Raw genomic sequence first — 20019 nt, 5'->3', positions numbered from 1 at the left:
CAGTTTGAAAAAAAAAAAAAACTTTGTTGAATAAATTCTGTTGTTCACACGCCATTTCAGAACATGCATGGCTGATTTTACTGACAATAAATGCACAACTTGAAGACTATTTAGGGACTTCTGCATTTTTTTCTTCAGTGTTTTGTCTCATTAACTCAGATCTTTCTGTTTAATGTATTTAATGCTGTCGGCAACTAGTCAGACACAAAATTCACTTTGAATTACACTGAATATGACATTTACTTCAGTATAAAAGGGTCTGATTTGTACTTTATGTAAAATTTCAAAATTAATTTACCTTAACTTTATGAGTTAAACATGATTATCGATTTATTTCCCACCAAAACAAGCTGGTTAGGGTTACAAAAAGATCATTTGTCTTTTAAAAATAAAGATGTAAAAAGGTACAGTCAAAATGATCTCATCCTGCTTGCTGGGGATGAAATGTTATATAAAACATTTACTAATGTAGGAGGATTACAGTAGAATTTCTATAATTTTCTGAAAACATGAAAAATTAAACATTAATGTAACCAAGAGGGTAAAAAGGACATGGTAACAGTGGTAAAGGCAGTTCTATGAAACTAAAAGTAAATGAGGTGATGAAGATGTTTGCATGAAGCTGTGTGGGAACATCTCAGCTCTTCCCACTCTCGGACATCACGCAGCCCCTCGTCCCTCCATCACCAGCATCTAATCAGAACGCACCGACAGCTGCCTGACTCCAAACGAGCCTGCAGGCCGGACGCTGGACGTGTGAATGTGTGACTGACAGAGAACAGAGGACGGCAGGACAGGAAAGACCTCAGGCCCTGTCCACACGGGAACACAAAACCAACTAAACGCTGCCAGGCCTGCGTGTGGCGCTGTAACACTGCCACAAAAACAGGAAAAAACAGGAAACAAGCGGTTTACGTTCAAACAGCTTCCACAAACTGTACCATCAGCAGGAAGGAATAGATAAGAATGATGAATACAAAAGAAAAACCAAAACCCTTTTTATGGACTTCTTCTTTGTGTCACATTAAACTACTTTAACTGGGAGACACGTCAGTTCAAATACTTGGACATTAGGGACAATATGGGGTCCAGAATCCAGAGGGACGGCTGAAGCGAAGGGTTTTCCTTAAAGTGTTCAAAGCATATCAAGGTAAAATCTTAATAAAGTCATAAAAACTTTAAATTATTTGGTGTAATAAGGTTTTTGCAGTGCTCTGTTTAAGGCTGTTATTGTTTATTGAAGGTTTTGTTGTCGTTGATGTGTCTTTTATGCTTAGGATCGTAGGTTAGGTTAGGTTAAGGGTGGGAGTATAACCGTTTTAAAATGGTTCCCCCAAAAAACACAAGGACAACGATTCAAGGTTTCCTCACTCTGGTGTTCAACTTTGAAAATACTGGTGAGGAGCTCCTAAAACATTGTTTCTGTGTGGATATAAGGTTGAAACAATTAAAAAATAAACTTTTACTGTGTAGCCAGGGCCTCAGAAATAAAGAAAATACCAAACTGAAAACTCAGTATCCATATTTCATGACTTCAGCCCTGCGAGGGGATATCGGGCTGCAGGACTGGGCTCCGTTCAGTCAAACTCCATACATGGAGTCTGGATGTGCTCCCTTGTCAAAGAAACAACTAAACGGTTCTCAGATTGAGGAACTTATAGAATAAACCTTTAACCAACAGCTACCAGTGGTCTGAAATGCAGCAAAGACTTTGACAGAACAGGAGCCTTGACTTCAACAAACATCTGATGTCTCCGTGGCTCCAAAGTTCGCCCGGCCGGCTGAATAATACATGTCGGATCAATAGCTATTTCTACAGGCTGGGACTTAGGGGCTGGAACAATAAAATATCGTCCATTTCATCTATGCTGCAGTTTTGGTTTGCACATCAATGACCGTTATTTTATAAGTCATGAATAGATCTATACTTTTATGGGCTTTACTCTCTCCTTCTTTCTGCCTTCTGCTCTTTACCTCCTCCTCTCTTTTTCCAGGCTGACTGATAGACTATCTTTCTTCATTTTATTACTCTTAATGGCATCTTCGCTTTCCAAGTATTTTCTCCCGCCCTCTTCAATTCCTCCCCATCTTTTCTCCCTCTCTGTAGTTGATGTACTTGGAATCGGTAGAGCCGTAAAGCTCAGGGTGTTTTATTGGCCAATGAAAAGGCCGGCACGCAGCGGGACAGTGCATCTTGGGTAATAGAGTGTGTGTCTGCGGGGTATAACTCAGAGGAAGGTGTACTTATATGTGGGTGTGGGTGTGTGATTGAATTAGCGGGCAGGACAGAAAAGAAAAAGGAGGAAGGTAAGTAAGTTGAGGATATAAGGCAGAAAAGATCCGAGGAACAGGAGAGAAAACGGTGAGACGGACGGAAAGATGAAATTTATAAGCGACAAGAATACTGTAGTTAGATAAAGAAGAAACAAGTTTATAAGTACTGAATGTGTTCTGGGTTTCAGTCTGTGAGCAGAAGATCTTGTGAACTACTGGACAGATTTTAATAAAACTTATAGATATGCATCATATCATCACTATAACTGATTAACTTTAGGAGTCAACCCAGTTCAAGATGGCTTCTGCAGCCAATCAGCTCCGTGTTGGTGTGGTCGTATCCGAGTCGTTCCCAACTCAAAGTCACATCTTTGTTTAAAACTAAAAGATGCAGGACAGCAGAGGAATCCAGAGACTTTATTTTGATGCGTTTCTGGAGGTCAGGAGTTGACAAATCAAGATAACCAAACTAGTTTTATTTAGCCTGGACATCAGTTGTTTTTGGTTTTCGAGATATTGGAATGCTATCTTGAGAAAACTTGTGATCCCGAAGTGATTATTTGCAATACAATGAACAGTTTTAACGCTCAGCATTGCTGGTAAAACACTTTGGGAGCACCTCAACAGAGCGTTAAATGTACAAAATTTGACCCATTTGGTTTTCCACAGCTTCTGTTTGATCTGAACTTCATTCACCAGCTTTGCTTTGTTGTCCAAAGCTTTAGATGGCTTATTGTACTATTCTGTTCCTGTCTGGCAAATAAACCATGTTTTAGATGAGTACTGATCACCAGTGACATCATCTTCATCTGGCTGCAGCATCAGACCCTGAGGTCAGCGCTGTAAGGGTTTGGCATGAATTTACTCCACAAATAAGCTTTGTTATTGGAAAAAATCCATTTTCTTTACCAACCTTCCAGTGCAGGGTCACGGGGGAGCTGGTGTCCATGTGTGAACTGATCACATGTCCGTCACAAGGCTGTTTCTCAACAATGACCACAAATAACGCCACAGAAAGCTTCGTTATCAACAAATAATGTCCTAAAAGTAAACTATAGCTTCTCTCAGCTTTTGTTCATCTTTGTGGTTCATGAATCAGTTATATCTTTATTTTACAGCTGCGTCATTCAAAAACAGATTTTATGGACAAATTAATTCATCATGACTTTGTTTTATTAGTTTCTATAAAAAATAAAACAAGTCCTGCTCAGAGTGAAGTAAAAGATGGACTCAATAAAGGGTTTCATGTATGTCTGAATGTGTTTGATACAGGTGAGTCTTCAAAGCTTTATATTTTACCCCCTGAATGAACGCATGAATCCTCTGCTGCGCTGCAACTTCTTCAGCTTTTATGGAAATAAACTACATTTACAAACTCCAAATGTGTTCTGCAGAAAGCTACTTCAGATTTCCAGCTTTCATGCTTTGTGCTTTATTAGAAAAAAAAAGCTTTAATCTTCACCCTCTTGGTTTTCCCCTCCTTTCTTCTCCATCTTGTTCAATTTAAAAGGAATTACAGGGCATGCTTGCTTTTTATTTGCTTTGGTTTATTTCCCAACAACTCGCTTGAGAAGAATTTTAAATTATCACCACCTTTTTTTTAAAGCATTTAGCAAATAAAACAGATGGCACAAATATATGTCTGTAGCTTTCTGTCTCAGGACTGTAAAATAAAACAATGTTAGTGTCTAAATGCAGCAAAGTCTCATTGAGTTACTTGGTGTTGCCTTCAAGACCTCCGGAAGTTTCCTAATTTTCCCCAGAAAAAGTCCCACTTTTTTCCTTAAAGTAATTCTAATGTTATCTCAGAGGGAAGTTTGTTTAGTGGTGAACCAGTCATGGCTGTGATTTAACAGGAAGAACTGGCAAACTTTGGGTTTACGAGATTTGCAAATCATCGTTTTGTTTTTATTTACATTTTACATAAAGTCCCAACTTTTTCAGTTGGTTTTATTTTTTATTGTATTTTATGTAAAGCACTTTCAGCTCAGGTTTTAAAGATTTACAGACTTCCTTACAATCCATAAAAAGCAGCTCCAGCAGGCATCGTTTCCTGGAGTGATGATCCGAAACTAAATTAGAACATTAGATGGAAGACAAGCAGTTATTTCAGATCAATTTCAGATTAAAAAAAAAAGACTTAAATTTGTTCGGGCTTATTTTGGTAAAGAATAAAGACTTCTGCTATATTAGGTCAGAAAGAAGAGGATCCTGACGTTGAAAGGGTTTGCTGAAGCAGGACAACCAGCAGAGGAGAATCCTGGCCTGTCAAAAGTTCTCCAAGGAGAGAAAAAGACTTTCAGCCAATCTGACACGTCTTGTTCATTAGACACCAACTTCAGGCTGGAAAAAGACGATATGCTGCTCAGTTTCTAAAACAACCCAATGTCAGATGTTTAAGCTTCCAACAAACAAACTAAAATATGTTGACCCATTTATCTGTGCCACCTTCATCTATGTTTAGCTTAAAATCCTTTCTTTTTGCTCAGCAGCAACCCTGCCTTAAGCACCACTGAATGTGAATCTGTGACAGAAATCTTTTCAATTAAAGACCTATTTTTAGCTGGAATATATATAAAACCTGACTGAAAGGCCTCTCGCTCCCCGTAGTGTTCCCCGACACTTCCTGCCTCACCGATTGTTTTAACTTTCACCTCTTTTCTCGGGTTGCCTGACTCCTGCAACGTCAGGACATTCTGGGGCACCAAGCATCAGGAGGGAAACATAAATATGGGAGATAAACACATTTAAATAAAGCTGCATGCACACACAAAATCTCCCCGTGATGGCGGGACAAAAGAGGATAAAACATACTTTTTGCATGAATACATAAAACTGGGAATAGGATGTTTGTATTTTGCTTTGTCCTCATTTTTTCTTTTGTTCTCAACCAGATAAGCTACAAATCAGAGGCAGACAATCGTCCGTTAATATTTCCTGGCTGTGTTGTCATCGAGAACTGAGAGGTGGAAAAGAAAGGGACCAAATATAGACAAGAACGTTTCCATCCAGCAGGATTTCTCTCTGATATCAAACTGCAGATAAACAATAAAGGCGTTTAACGTGATTAATGAGGCGGCTCAATCAGAGGAGGAATCCAACATCCTGATTCTGAAGTTCTCATCAATATCAACACCTCCCCCCAAGACGAAAATATCAAAGTTTAGCCAGGAAGAGGTGATCAGAGAGGCAGCGCTGAACCGAGCCGGTGGTGACAGTTTGACAGGAATGGGCCTGAATCTGCGTCTCGGAAACGTTGGTGTGACAGAAACTTCCTGCCAGCAGAGTTCAGACGAGTGACAGCAGACGATGTCAGGCCACACGTGCTGCTGCTGCTCTCATTCCCACATGAAACTGAACACTGACGGCGTTTTACAACCCCGCCGTGACGGGTTCTGGATTATCTGTTACACACGAGAGGAAACAGGTTCATCGTTTCTTTTTGTTTAATGACAAACCTGACAGCAGCAGCCGCTAATTTATTTATTAACATCAATGTCTCAGAGTTCACAAACTTCATGAACCTTATTGTTGCTTAAATTATCTTTAAGGATAAAAACAAAAAGAGCAAAGTGTGTCAAAACAAAAATAAATCAATAAAAGATAAATAAATGGATCAACTTTTTGTTCAGAAATGATGGAGTTGTATCCATTTTGTCAAACATCATTCTGTCCAAAGTCCTGCAGCAGTTTGATCCGTTAGTTGTGACCATCAGAGACTAAAACAGCAAATTTATCCAAATATTTGTTAAATTTACTGAGGTGGAGCCATCTTTGTGCAGGCTAAGATTGAGCAGCTGAAGTACCTCCAAAAAATAAATCAGCAAATAATTACATTATGTGTTTAGTGAGATATTTTGCTAACAGACAAACAGGGTTGGCTCCTACAGTTAATACAAAATTTGAAGTTTAAAGTATACTGCAAACTTCAGCTCCATATCTGAGACACTGGCTGAATTATTCCCATTTTCTTAAAGTTGCAGGAATTTGAAGTTTGGAGTGTTTGCAACTAGAAACAACATTATTTAGTTGCCTGGCAGCTGTCTGAAAAGAGGCAGATTACTATTAGTGTTTTTATTTGTCAGCTTTGTTATTAGAGCTGGACATTCAGATGTTCTGTGTCATAAGGAGCTTTTGTTTGCTAGAATTAAGAAAACCAAACTGAGAAGAGTTTGAGGAAAAAAAAACAGGAAGGGTTTGAGATGCAACTGTGACAAATCTGTGGTTATTTCTGAGAGAAAATTAGTGACGAGAAGGTTTGACAGGCGCTGCTCACCTGCAGTCAGATTCTGCCTGGAAGCTCCAACAGAAAAGGAGAGAATGATCTGAACAGAAAACCAAACAAAACATGCCTCTACGTTGACTTTTTTTAGAAAAATAAAATGCCTGAAGCAGAAAAGGTTTGCACGGATGCCTTTTGGTGCTCAAGGCTGCTAAATCAAGTCATTAGGAAATGGAGAGATTGATTTTGTAAAAACAGCAGCAGACTGAGTCATTTAGTTCAAATCTCAATCAAAATGTTTATTTTAATCTCATCACTGCAACATGAATGGCCTCTTCAAACTCACAACTGATGAGTATTTCTCTCATTTTACACTCTTGGATAAATTCAGCTTCAACTTTGCAGAAAAGAACAAATAAATAGAAAGAATTAAATGGACCAGCTGTTTCCTGTTTTACACTTAGATGTATCTGACACAGCTAAGAGGAAAATCATAAATAAACATATAATATCAATCCAAACAAAGTTTATTGGTTACTAAACTAATTAGGTTTGACAATATTTTAAATTTACACTGATTTCATGGTTGTAATTTCTATAAATGATAAATAATAAATGATAATTTGTTAGTTGATTCCATGAAGACACTTTCTGTGGCTCATATAAACAGCTTGTAGCTGCTTGAATCACAGCAAACTGTAAGAAATTGTTTGAATTTATAAAAGTAAAGCAGAGCCGTGGTAAAATACTGACAGGAAGCTGAGCTCCTGCAGGTCAAACAGGAAAACCGGTCAGAAGCTCAAGGACTTCAAGCTGCACTAAATATAGTCACTTATTGACCAAAGTGAAAAACAAGAAGCAGAAAAGGAGCCGAGGCACGAGAGAAGCTGAAGGTTTGGACACTAATATCTTAGTGTTTCTGATTTTAACATCTAACCCTGGAGGCTCGTCCACCTGCGTCCTCCTGTCTCTGCACCTCCTGCAGCTCGCTGGGTGGCTCCTTTTCAAGCCCTGTATCAGCCGAGGTATCAGCCGAGGTACCAGCCGAATTAGATGGTGGTGATAGGATGATATATTAGACGGTGAAGGGTTCGACTGTGCTGACGATCAGCTAAAGCAGACAATCGCAGGATCGCCTATAGGGCACATTCTAGCTGTTGTAGTTCTATGCTTTGTGTTGTGATGAACTGTTTTTCCTCCACCTAAAACCCGCCTCAGAGAATCAGAACCAATCATAAACTGCATTTTCTCTCTCAAACTGGAGCAGGAAACTGAAACCGAAACAAAGGAATTCATGCTTAAAAACATTCCTCCACAGTTGCTGTTTAAAACTGAGAAGACATCTTTTATAATCAGACTGATAAACATGACTGCAGACTCAGACCGACTCTGTAAGAGATGTTCGTTAGGAACACAATGTTATCAGTCAGGCAAAAACTTTAAAACAAAATTAAATAAATAAGTTTTATTTAGGCTAATACAATAAAAGTCAAAGAAATAAATAAAAAAACTCCACCACAGAGGAGAATGTGTGATCAATAAGCTGGATCAGACGCCATTTATGACGCTAACAATCAACTCGCCACCCAGACCAGGCTACACCCAACCTTGACTTCTTTCCTCGCAGGTGATTGGTCCATGTGGAGGAGACTTCCTGGAACCACAGCCCAGCCTCGGGCCAGAGTCCAGGTCTTCCTTTTCCAGGTGGGTCAGCATCTTTGCTGTGGTTTGGAAAGTCTTAAAGCTCGAGTGAGGAGCGCCTGTCCCACAGGGAGGAGACCCTGAATCACTGCAGGGACCTGGGAATCCCCCAGGAGGAGCTGAAGAGTGTCTCTGTGGACAGGGAGGACCGGGTTTCCCTCCATGACTTGACCGTGGGCAGACGGATAGTTGTATCAGCAGCAAGTATTTGGTGAAAATTAGATATTAAATATTACCATATTGCCAATAACAGAAGATAGCAAATCTTTGTTTTTTATAAATATGGATATGAAGCTTTTTTAGGAGTGCAACTTTGCCTGAATCTTGTGCCAACGTTACACATTCATCCTTTAACAGCAGCAAAGCTTTAATTACATTATGAGAACATAAATGTTCCTACGTTCATTTCCAATAAAGCTCCCACAGCTCGGAGCTGCTGCTAACCCCGTTAGCTTTAACTTCCTGTTTCAAAGGTCAGCTGAACAGCTTCTGCTGTTCACCTCAGAGTCAATAGTGAGATCATCTCACAAACGCTGCTCTGCTAATGAAAATCAATCATTCCTGTTTTTCAGAAAGCAGCGATAAAGAGACGGGAATGTGACTTCACTAAACGTCTGCTGTTGCTACAGAAATCAACAGCCTGGAACAGAGAAATAAATGTCAGCCTGGCTGCCAGGATCGATCCCTCTGATTGATTAAAGACTCCGCTTGAGGAGGAAGGAATTGGAGAGCAAAGTTATTCACACACCAGATCAGGAAGGAACAACTACTAGTTGCCTGTTGCTTCAGTGTGGTGGATTAAACTGTTTAAGGGTTTGTCAGCTAAACGCTCCCATTTGGAGCAGCTGAAAGACCTTTAAGAACCTTAAATTTACTGCTGCTTGGAGATGGACGACGGACCAACAAACCCTCCAACAACAGGAAGCGTTTAATGCAATTATAAGGTTAAAGTTCAGTTATGTATATAAAGATATAACACATCACTTTTCCTCTAAGCTATTAAAGCTACAAATATCCAGTCTGTTTGTAGATGTTTCCACAGATTAGATTTGGCTCCAAATAACTGGAATATAAAAACTCATTTCTGCCCGAGGCAGACTGTTTTGGGTCCTTGAGGTACTTGGAGATGTTTCTAAGTGAACCTAAGAATAAATCAGAAAAATAATGAAATTGTTTTATTTTAATGGATTTTTTTTAATATATAAAATGAAAGAAAAATAATCAGTGGGTCTCTTGGCTTTAATCTGTTCCTGTGTTTTGGTGAAGAAATTAACCAGAATTTTTGTTTTTTTCAAGCAATTCTTTTTGACTAAAATATTCTGCATCTGTCTCAGAATCTTCTGACCAGTAAAACAAATGAGACCATAACTCTGGACAGACAGTTCCATCAACCTATCAGATTTGAAGCTGTAGGTGTTTCCTTTAGATTTTGCCCACAGGGTGAGGAGATTCTAGAACGGGGGTGGTTAATCCTGGTCCTCAGGGCCTCCATCCTGCAGGTTTTACTTGTTCCTCTGCTCCAACACACCTGATTTAAATCAATGGGTGATTAACAGGCTTCTGCAGAACATGAAGAGGTGATTTAACCATGAATCAGGTGTGTTGGAGCAGAGAAACAAATAAAACATGCAGGATGGTGGCCCTGAGGACCATGATTGGCCACCTCTGTTCTAGAAGAACCTCAGGCTAATTTACACAGAAGCTGAAGCTAAAGCAGGTCTGCTGCTGAAGGATTATTGAAGAATCGTCTTTAATTTGTTGCCATTCATGTGTCTTGTCTTGGTCTGATTTGCTTCTGTATCTAATGGAAGTGGGATGCCGTCAAAAGTCAGAAAGTTTAACTTTTTATCAGTCTATGAAGAATTATCAACAAGCTGTCAGTTTAGTTCTTATCCGCTTGAAAAACTGCCTCTGGTGTCTGATCACCAAGTCTGATTTGATCTAAACTTAATTTATATAAATTAAACATCAGAAACATTACTGCTTTCCAAGTTTGGCTAAAAACAAGCAGCAACAACAACAAAAAACCCTCTTTCACTGGTCAAAACAAATGAGCAGCGCGATGATCTAATGATCCGCTTCGCTGCTTTATTCCAATCAGTGTCAGCAGAAGCAGCAGCGCCTGTTCTGTAGGTGGGGGTTCAGAAATAACTCTGCAGAGACCAGCAGGGAGGTAAACGTGAACGGGGGGAGCCGGTGACGCTCCACTGGTTGATGTTGCAATCAGAGAAGGGATTGACAAGGTCAGGATCTGCTCCAAGTGTGAGCCCCGAGTGCTTCTGTGCTCGCAGCTCAGTGACTCGGGATACCTGAGCTTCAGCTGAGCTTCAGCTGAGAGGTCACCGAGGGCAGCTTCACTTCAGACAGTCAGGTGGAAGCTTTGACTTTTACATTCAACGTTATTTTTAAAAAGGTGTGAGGCAGTATGATGCTTCTGATTCCATTTTATTAAAAGTTAATGAAAAAATATTTCATTATTTCTGGGAATAACTGTCAGCTAAAACAGAAACAAACTATTTACATTCCTGTAAAACTATTTTGTCTAACTTGCTGTTTTCCGATCTCTACATCTAAGAAAGTGCATTTAGTGAAAGTTTGGCTCAAACAGCAGATTAAAGAACCGATGATGACTTTTTCAAAACGCATTGTGTTTAAATGTGATAACAAAAAAAAAGGCAGCTCTTTCTATCTTGGTTGTAAAGACAGGAAGGGTTTTACTGATCGAGTATCTTGTTCTGTAAATTAATAACCGTGTTTCTCTTCTCTCCAACCCTCAAAGGTCCTCCTTCAATCACCTTTTCCCCAGACATCATCCGACTATTTCTGAGATAAACCGAGGACTGGAGAGGAGGAGGAGGAGGAGGGAGAGCCCTTCAGATCTCATCCAGATGTATCCTTTAATCCTGTAATTAGCTGCAATTACAGTAACAGATCCCGGAGATGGAGTGATCATATTTGCACACTGATTTATTCCTCTAATCACACGGAGCTTCTTTTGGACACATCTCCATTCACTCACTTCATGTTTTATCTGTCCTCCTCATTCTCCTTATCTCTCCTCACCACTCTCCACGTCCACACATCTATCCGAGCCACCCTGTCTCCTCTCCGTCCTGGGTGTAATTCATCTGCTTTCCATCCTGAAAAGCCAGGGACGCAGAGGGAAAAGAAAGGAAAAAGCAAGAGACAACAGAGCAGGATGGCACACAACAAGAGGCCCTTTAGATGTTGCAGATGATGCCTTTAATCCTGTCAATAGCTGCAATTATAGTAATTATCTCTAATAGCGGTGCTTTGTGTCGAGGCTCTGATATGTTTAACAGATGATGCAGAGTTGTGCCGCCTCCGCCCGCCTCAGAGCCAGCTCAGATTGATATTAATGAAATCGACAGAAAACAAGGCAAAACTGATGACGGTCCCAGGAGGTTGGGAGACTGCTGAGTGTTTTTCAAGCTGCAGGTCGAGGTCTAATGGAGGTCTCAGAAATAGTACGGAGTGGTTTTTTACAGAGAAGAATGAGGGGAGAGACGGGAGATTAATGTTAAGAGGCAGAAAGGGCTCAGGGGAAAATAGAAACAATTATAGATCAGACGAGCAGGCTGCCAAGCAAGATGCGGTTGGCTCACAAGATGTGTGAGGTAATAAAATGAGCGGCAGCTAAAATTCACGAAAAGAAAAAGAAAAGCACGAGCTCCAGGTTTATTTATTTACCATTTTTGTTGTCTTTCATGAGATGACCAAACTAAAACGTATCAGTAGCTCCAGATTTACTGTTGACCAGTTTATCAGAGGGTGTTTCATTAAAAAAAAGAAAAAATGGATTCCTTAAACAGATAAAACAGTTTCCATACATGGAAAAACTGCAGGAAATTTAAAAAGAATCCTAACCTGATTTACAGAAAAATTAGTGAATAAAATACAAATTAGACCTTTAAATTAAGTCAGGGTTGGGACTTTTCCTGAAAAATATACATTTCTGTTCAAAAATAAGAGTGAATTAAAAATTATTCTTAATATTTGTACTTCGGTTGAGAGTTTTTACATAATAAAATTATGAAGTATTTTGTACCTTGTGCTTATTTTCACACCATCTTTAGAAATGTAAACATTTGTTTTCCATGTCAATTCTTTCTTAGGGTCTTCTCCCAGTGGGACAAACCCAGAAATCCTCCAGAAGCAGGCATGAAACCACCTCAGCTGAGTCTTTTTGATGAGGAGGAGCAGCAGATCTAGTCTGAGCCCCCCCCGGATGATGGAGCTCCTCATCTTCTCTCTCAGGCTGAGCCCGGCCACCTTCTCAGCTGCTTGTACCCAGGAGCTCGGGCTTTTGGACACAATCCACATCTCACGACTACAGGTGAGCGTCGGAGCGTAGACGGAGCAGTGAACGGGGAGAACTGGATTTCAGCTGAACTCCTCCATCATCACAACAACCTCATTTCTGCAGATTGATCCATCAATCTATCTCCTGTTTCATTGTTTTATTAGTCGTGAACAAGACCTCCAGGTAACTGAACCGCTCTGTTTGAGGCGAAGATTCACGTTTTTCCTCTTTGAGAATCATGACCTCAGATTTAGAGGAGCTGACTCTGATCCAGGCTCCTTCAAACTCAGCTGCAGAGGTCATGGTTTAAAGATACCAAAAGAATCAAAAGAAAAAGTAGATCCTGTCTGAGACCACCACAAACAGGACCAGGGGCAGAGTCCAACCCACACGGGAACAAGCTGGATGCAAACACAGCTCTTGCTTTATATATATTTATATACAGCCATTAAAGACGACCCTGGCACCCCCATAGAACGCCTCGAAGAACACGGTTCAAAGCTTCTCCAAACCCACTGAACACGTGGACCGCCTCAAACTCCCAGGACCCCCTTAGAAACTCTGCCAGGGTGAAGATCTGGTTCACTGCTCCAACCCCCCAGAGGAAAACCACAGTTTCTCTGGAATCTGAAGTCCAACACCTAATACTACTGATCATTTTATTACACAGAACACGCTCTTCATTCACATATATGTCCACACTCCAACTCAAAAACACCCAAAGCACACATTTGTTTGGTGCTTTCCTCTGTCACCCTTTCATTCGTGGCCACAGTCTGCAGTAACTTTACCAGGTCTTGGATTCTCGATGCAGTGATATAAGAGGCAGACAGGAGACTGAGAGCGGGTCAATAATTCATTACATAGAAGGCTAAACTCAACTCCAACCTGAATAAACCACCTTTAACCACACACACATCCATGACCTTCTCTCCCACTCATTAACCAACATTGTTTCAAGGCCTCAAATGTTCAATATTTCTCCTGCTTTAAAAATTTACACTCAGCCTTGAATTTCTGCTCAGGTCGAACATTTATTCCTGAACACGGCTTACATTCGGTAAGATACGAACCGTCAGAGACAAGATGGATCACTGAACAGCAACAAAGTTTTCTTCAAACACCAAATCCTGACCTGATGTCCTCGATCCACGAGGGACGCAAACAAACTCACAGACCGTGCACCAGTTTGGTTTCATTTTTCTAAATTCTGAATTTAAGAAGTTAACTTGATTTAACTCCAAGTTCAGTAAGCTGTTAAAACAAAGAATCAGTTTAAAGTTGTAGGTTAAGAATTGTAGATAAAATAGATAAATCTAATTTCATATATGTGGCTTAAGGTCGTTTAACAACAACTACAGTGTAAAAAAGGGATATTTTTAAAAAAGCCTCCCATTGCTCAGGTATCCCTCATCAATTTGGGTTCCTTGTTTCACGTTTTGATGTTCCACAAACAACCACCCAGTAATTAGGCGCCGCTGGACTGACCTCGTAGAGCGTGATGGCCCCGTTGGTCTCGTTGGGAGCTTTCCACTGCATGAAGATCTTCTCCTCATACGGAGTATTCTGCAGAGACTCCATGGGAACTGAGCCCGGTACTGCAGAGACATAAAACACAGAATTATTCCTTCAATTATTGATGCATTTAAAAAGGTAAACCATTGGTTTTACCTCTCGCTGTTATTGTCCTGGAGACAACCGGAAAGGTCAACCAAAGGACCAATGATGTCCTTACATTACATGTTAAACTCAATGGGTCCAACAAATGGACTTCTCGTTTTCGATTATATTTTTTACTTTTAGTATTTGTCAAGTCTTGAATCTACAAGAATCCAGTCCATCCCATCTTCCCTTTAGCTCCCTGGAACCTGGTTGTCTTGGCTTTATTTTTTTATTAAATAATCGTTGGCTGTCGTGAAAGGTGGGCGATCATGCAAATACCAGTGTCTGTTTGCAAAACATCCCATGAACCAGGGGTCAAGTGTTTATGAAACTTTCAGAAAGTATTCATTGGACGTACAACTAAGTAAGTGTTCGAGTCAACCCAGTTCAAGATGGCTACTGCAGCTAATTTAGCTTAACAGCATAAACGTGGGTATAATTGAGTCTCACGAAAGGAGTTTAAGATAAAACTTGGTGTGTTAGTAGCTGGGAGTCATCCCATCATAGACACAGAGTTAACAGATCACTGGTGATGGGTGACATGCAAAGAATGCTACTTATTCATTATTTTTGAATTTTATTAACGGAAATCTCACTTTCTTCAGTAAAGTTGCAAGAACAGGGCACCAATTTTTAGGTTTCTTTAGTTTTGTTAAATTCCTGTCATGCTTTAACATCGTTTTTGATCTGCATATTTAAGACTCAGCTGTCTGGAAACCACATTTATACCTTTTTGCGGTAATTTTAAAATCCTCTACTCAAACATTTCCTTAACGACAAACTTCCTTGCATAATTAGAGTTGTGCATGTTTTTGTTTCACAAGAAGAAATAAAAATAAAACCATATTTTAGTTGGTTTTATGAGCGAATACATGACTAATTCAGTTTACATAAAACAAACTGGATGAATTTGATGCACCTTCCATTTAAATCATGTCTGCAGTTCCTGTGTTCATCAGATCTTTACTAAGGAAAGATATGCATTAAATTAATTGTAATTTACTTAAGAAAGCAACAAGAAAAGTTCACAATCAGCCTTTTGGACCAACATGATATGTTGAGATAAGTTAACGACGAGCTACAAATTACTGATCAGATTAATTTGTAAAATTAAAACAGCCTCCTGAGATGAGGGGAGACAGACAGGCTGTAATAATGTCACGCAGGGATAAATCTGGAGGTTGCCCTGTCGTCAGTAAATAATAGAGCGACTGCTGAGACAAAAACCCGACAGCGACGTCGACTGGAGGCAGATTCTCAGACTTACTGCTGAGAACCAAAATCAAACCCTTTCAGACATAAAAACAAACAAATTTCTCCAATCAGTGGAAAACTAATACCTAAAATCTTTATGCTCTTATTTCCAGTTCATATCATTGTCTTGATTCTTTAATGAGGCAGCTGGAATAAATGAAGTCGAAATTAAGATTTTATTTTGATTCTCTTTAAGATCACGTTGTCTGCCAGTTTGTATTTGGCTGCTGTAATTAAATCTACTTCAAACAAATCAGTTCTCAAGAGGATCATGTTGGGAGATGGGCCCTTTTAATTTCATATATCTGGTGTATGTAGTTCAAAACTCCCCCAACAGAACATTTTAAACCCATTATTTTAGAAAAATAGTGTTGCATCATCCACATATTTACAGAAAAACACAACAAATGTTTGTTAACATGAACTGTAGTGCAACAGAACCATAAAAAGGTCATTAAAACAAAAACAACTTCAAGAGAAACTTCTTGGTTAATAACAGAATTTATCATTTTCTTTAAACAAACTAAGGTTTACTGCTGCGTTCACAGATTCAGCTTCTTACAGTCAAACAGTGAGAGAGTGTGTGTGTGTGTGTGTGTGTGTGTGTGTGTGTGTGTGCGTGTTTTCAGGCAAACTTTCACACGTCTTTATGAAGACACACCGACACAGAAAGCTTGTCAGACACCTCGTCTGGTAGAGTAGAAAGGACACAAACATAAAAACACACACAACATGAACATATTACCCCCCCCCCCACACACACACACACACACACACACACACACACACTGACAGGTGTGAAATGTTCAAAATGTTACAAAGAGACAAGCAGAGCCGGGAGGAAGACGTGGAAAGATGTGTGTGAAGGTGTTACTCGTGATGTGGTGACGAATCACAAACCGCTCGGGTCTTAGTTTGAAGACAAAAAGCAAATTACTCTGATTTCAGGAAAAAAAGGGTAAATAAAAAAACTATTTTCACAAAAAGTGTTTGGACAAAAGTTGCAAGTGAAAGCGAGGTCGTGAGGAGATTTAGAAACCATTAGAGACATTTTTGAAAACTTTCCACTTTAAGTTTCAGCTCAGTGAGACATAAAATCATACAGGTCAAACCTAAAGTTGTCAATTTGTTCAGAATTCTGTAAATATTCTCAACAATTACACAACAGATACATCGTAGTTTGAATACGATGAGATACAAAGTGAGCCGAAGTCGGTATCCTGAGGGTGGAGGTCCTCAACAAAATAATGTGCGCAGCCTGGAATACAGTTTTACGAGACGAACCAACAAAAATAAGATCTGATTTTTAAAAACTGTCAGTGCGAAACACGTCCGTGTTGCAAACACCCAGAATTCATTGAGGCTGCGGCTGGAAATTCACCTATTTTCTCTTAATACCGAGCCTCCAACTAGTCTCCAAGAGTTGCAGAAAGATTGAACAAAGGTCCCAAATATAATACTGAGTAATAATTATTAAATTTATTTTACCAAGATGGTCTTTTCATGGTTGAAGCACATTTCTTTTTTATGTATCGATTTATTTTTTGTGTCTGAATCAGAATTTTTCTGCATTGGTGGTTTATATTTCTGTGCATGACAGACGTGAACAGATGGTCACTGTGGAGCCATTTCTAAATACTGACAGATAGGGCAAAGTTGTAAAATATGCAACAAAAACCTGACATGTTTCTGTAAAAGACCTCCTATATGCTCAAAAGTTATAAGATCCCAGTTGGACTTAGAGTCTCTGTTGGAGGAGAAGGTTTGGATCACGATGGATTTTAACCTCCTGGATATCTTCTCTAACAGTTAGGGTCAAAAAAGTGTCTAAAATGATAATTAAAACATAAAAACTTCTCAGTGAAACATACAGCAGAAGAGAAAGTCGTCTCTGAATGCTTCAGTTTGGATTTAACTCTGGTGTAAATAAAAGATAATTCATGCATCAGATCTAAGTTTTGTATCTCTACCTAAACAGGACTCTGCCTCCATGACTCAGATTGGTTAATGACAGGAAGTCGACTCTTCTACCCTGTTAGCTTTAAAAACAAACTATTCCCCATGGTCTGATTTAAGAATAGCTGAAGATTAAAAGTGGATGATGGAGACAGGAAGGTCGAAATACAATACTCAAACAATTGGAAACATCCTGGGCCGTTTTTAGCTGGAAAAATAAAGAACCCTTTAAACAAGATGAAGATCTCACAAAGCTTTCTGAGTCACAGGGATGTTTCTGCACAAACACATTTGAATAAACTGCCAGAGAAGTTGGAAAGAAGATTGTTTTAGTAATTCCAAGGTGTTGATTGAGGGCCCGGCTCGTGGAGTGCAAAAAATTACCCTAACAAAGAAATGCAATTAGACACCTTATCACTCAGTGTGTGTGTGTGCTTTTATAAAACAAAAAGTGTGTGAGTATCTGCTGTTAAAGTGAGTTTCAATCAGTTTGAACTCATCTCTGTGTCCATCTCCTTCTGTTTTTGTTATAAAGCGTGCGCTCGTGTGCACGTCGGAGGCTGATGGAAGGAAACAAACAGTGTGAAGATAACAGTGGCTGTAACACATTAATCATAACTTGATTAACTTCCATCATGCTGCACAATGAATGGCCTGTTTTGTTTTAATCAGACCAGCGCCTCCTTTTGTCCCTTTCCTGTCTCCTCTCCGAGCCTGCATCCTTAGATGAACTCATTAGCAGCTCGTAATGAATTTCTTTGTTTCTTCTTCTCTTCTTTTGATTATAGTAAAGCCCTGAAGCCCAATGTTTTAACGTCAGGTTCACTGCTTTGACACGTTGTTGTGTGTAAACAGGGTTTGTGTTTAACTAAAATCTCTCTGTGATTTGAAAGTGGTCCAAATGTTAAAAGGGCCACGTTTCTGTCCCAGTATCTCTGTTGTTGTTTTCTGACGAACAGAGCAGAAGATTGTGAGTGAGAGCAGCTTTAATTGGAATTTGGATTTATGATTTCACATCATGTTGATCGTGTCCTGTCTAACCTGAGGACGTCACTCTTTGGTAACGTTTCTTATTTTCAAACAAACAATGAATATTTCTGTCATGATGTGCGACCCTTTAACTCTTTAATAACCCTTTAAATGTAAGAACATGTAAAAGTCATGAAACTTTAAGGTGGTTTCTCACTGTTGGAGGTTAGTTGGTGACTCAAAATAGCTGGAAAACTGAGGAATAAAGACATATTTTACATTTCAGTTTCACTGAACTTTGAGTGTTTTTGCCGTGTCCAGTTTTTGGAAACCGGAGCTCATTTTCTTCTGTACGACACAAGAACCAGAGCGAACGTGGCGAGAAACTCTGGAGACGCCCTCATGAACGCTGTTCTCCACAAACAACCTGAAGGAGATATCATGGCTACCTTTCTTAAACTATGCTTGATGTCTTTTAATTTGTTTTCTTTGTTGTGAAATAAACTTTTTCCCCCAACACACTCAGTAGTGGGCATTTTATGCATTTGTGTGAGATCAAAATATTCCTCCACCCACTCTTGGAGATTAAAGAATGAGCTCATTTAGTCACTAACTTACACAACCTTTCCAATCTGTGGGATAATTAGCATGTTCAGAAAACACGAGGAATCTTTAGCTTTACAGCAGCAAAAAACAAAAAGCTAATTTCCTGCAATGGTGGATGTTTTAAACAGACGGGCTGGTTGCTTTATGTCCACATGCAGTTATGAGCATGTTATTTGAATCTGGAAGGTGAAACAATTTACTTGGACTTGATTAAAACCCGAGAAGCAAATATTATTATTATAAACCAGGGAAGATGAGTCACGAGCCAGAGAAAAGTAATTTCATTTCTTAATTGCGAATCCCTCATTTAGCTCCTAAACATAGAGTTAAAGATAATTTCTGTGTAATCAGCAAGATTAGAAAGCAACAGAAAAACCTTGTACACGTGAGTATTTCTGCGAGCTGCGGCTCCATGAAGCCATTACCGTACAAACAACAATTAGCCTCCATGTGAACAATTGCTCTTCTGTTCCCTAATCACTAAATTACAACCAGGAGATTAACGATGGTTAAATAAAAAACGATTAAGAACAAAACAATTAAGGCTTTTTTTCCCCCTCCCGCCCTTACCCCCCAAAGCTGTTTCTACTCCCCAGACGTGTTTGATTTTTTCGGCAGCACTCAGTTTGTGTGTGCTCAGCTAGCAAAGGTAGGAGCTTCAGGCCAAGATGTGATGTTCCCCAGAAGCTAAATTCAGAAGATATTAGTAATGAGATCAGCAGAAGAACAGCGAGTCCCGAGGATGATGGGAAGGAGACGAGAGATTCGGCATCATTAGAGTGATGCTTTTTGTCCTGCTTTTCAGGCGCTAAGACATTCCAGTTTATGGCGGGCGTGCTGTTGAGAGGAAAGTGATGCATCGATGAATTATTAGTGGTTGTTGAGGGGAGTGGGGAGTGGGGGGGGAGGGGTGCTCTGTTCTGAATCAGTGCAACATGCAGCCCTCTGGAAAGAAAACAGGAGCCTTTTTAAATGTGCTTGTTTTGAAATATTCCAATTTGCTGGACAGCATGTATACTCAGGGCAGTAATAATGTATGCTGGTAGTTTAC

The 20019-nt window shown here is 39.7% G+C and overlaps 1 protein-coding gene across 12 annotated transcripts in view; it reads right to left on the bottom strand.

Annotated features, from left to right (window-relative positions):
• Positions 1-20019, bottom strand: part of ptprt (protein tyrosine phosphatase receptor type T) — a 302555-nt gene that overhangs the window by 122273 nt on the left and 160263 nt on the right. For all 12 annotated transcript variants that reach the window (XM_017429237.3, XM_017429238.3, XM_017429240.3 and 9 more), the window contains exon 11: positions 14010-14119. In XM_017429237.3, coding sequence (XP_017284726.1) covers positions 14010-14119 — 110 coding nt within the window. The remainder of the gene's footprint in view (positions 1-14009; positions 14120-20019) is intronic.

The sequence above is a fragment of the Kryptolebias marmoratus genome, linkage group LG4 (genome assembly GCF_001649575.2).
Source record: "Kryptolebias marmoratus isolate JLee-2015 linkage group LG4, ASM164957v2, whole genome shotgun sequence".
In the NCBI taxonomy this organism is placed as follows: Eukaryota; Metazoa; Chordata; class Actinopteri; order Cyprinodontiformes; family Rivulidae; genus Kryptolebias; species Kryptolebias marmoratus.
The sequence above is the reverse complement of the archived record's forward strand: the minus strand, read 5'-3'. Positions and strand labels throughout refer to the sequence as shown.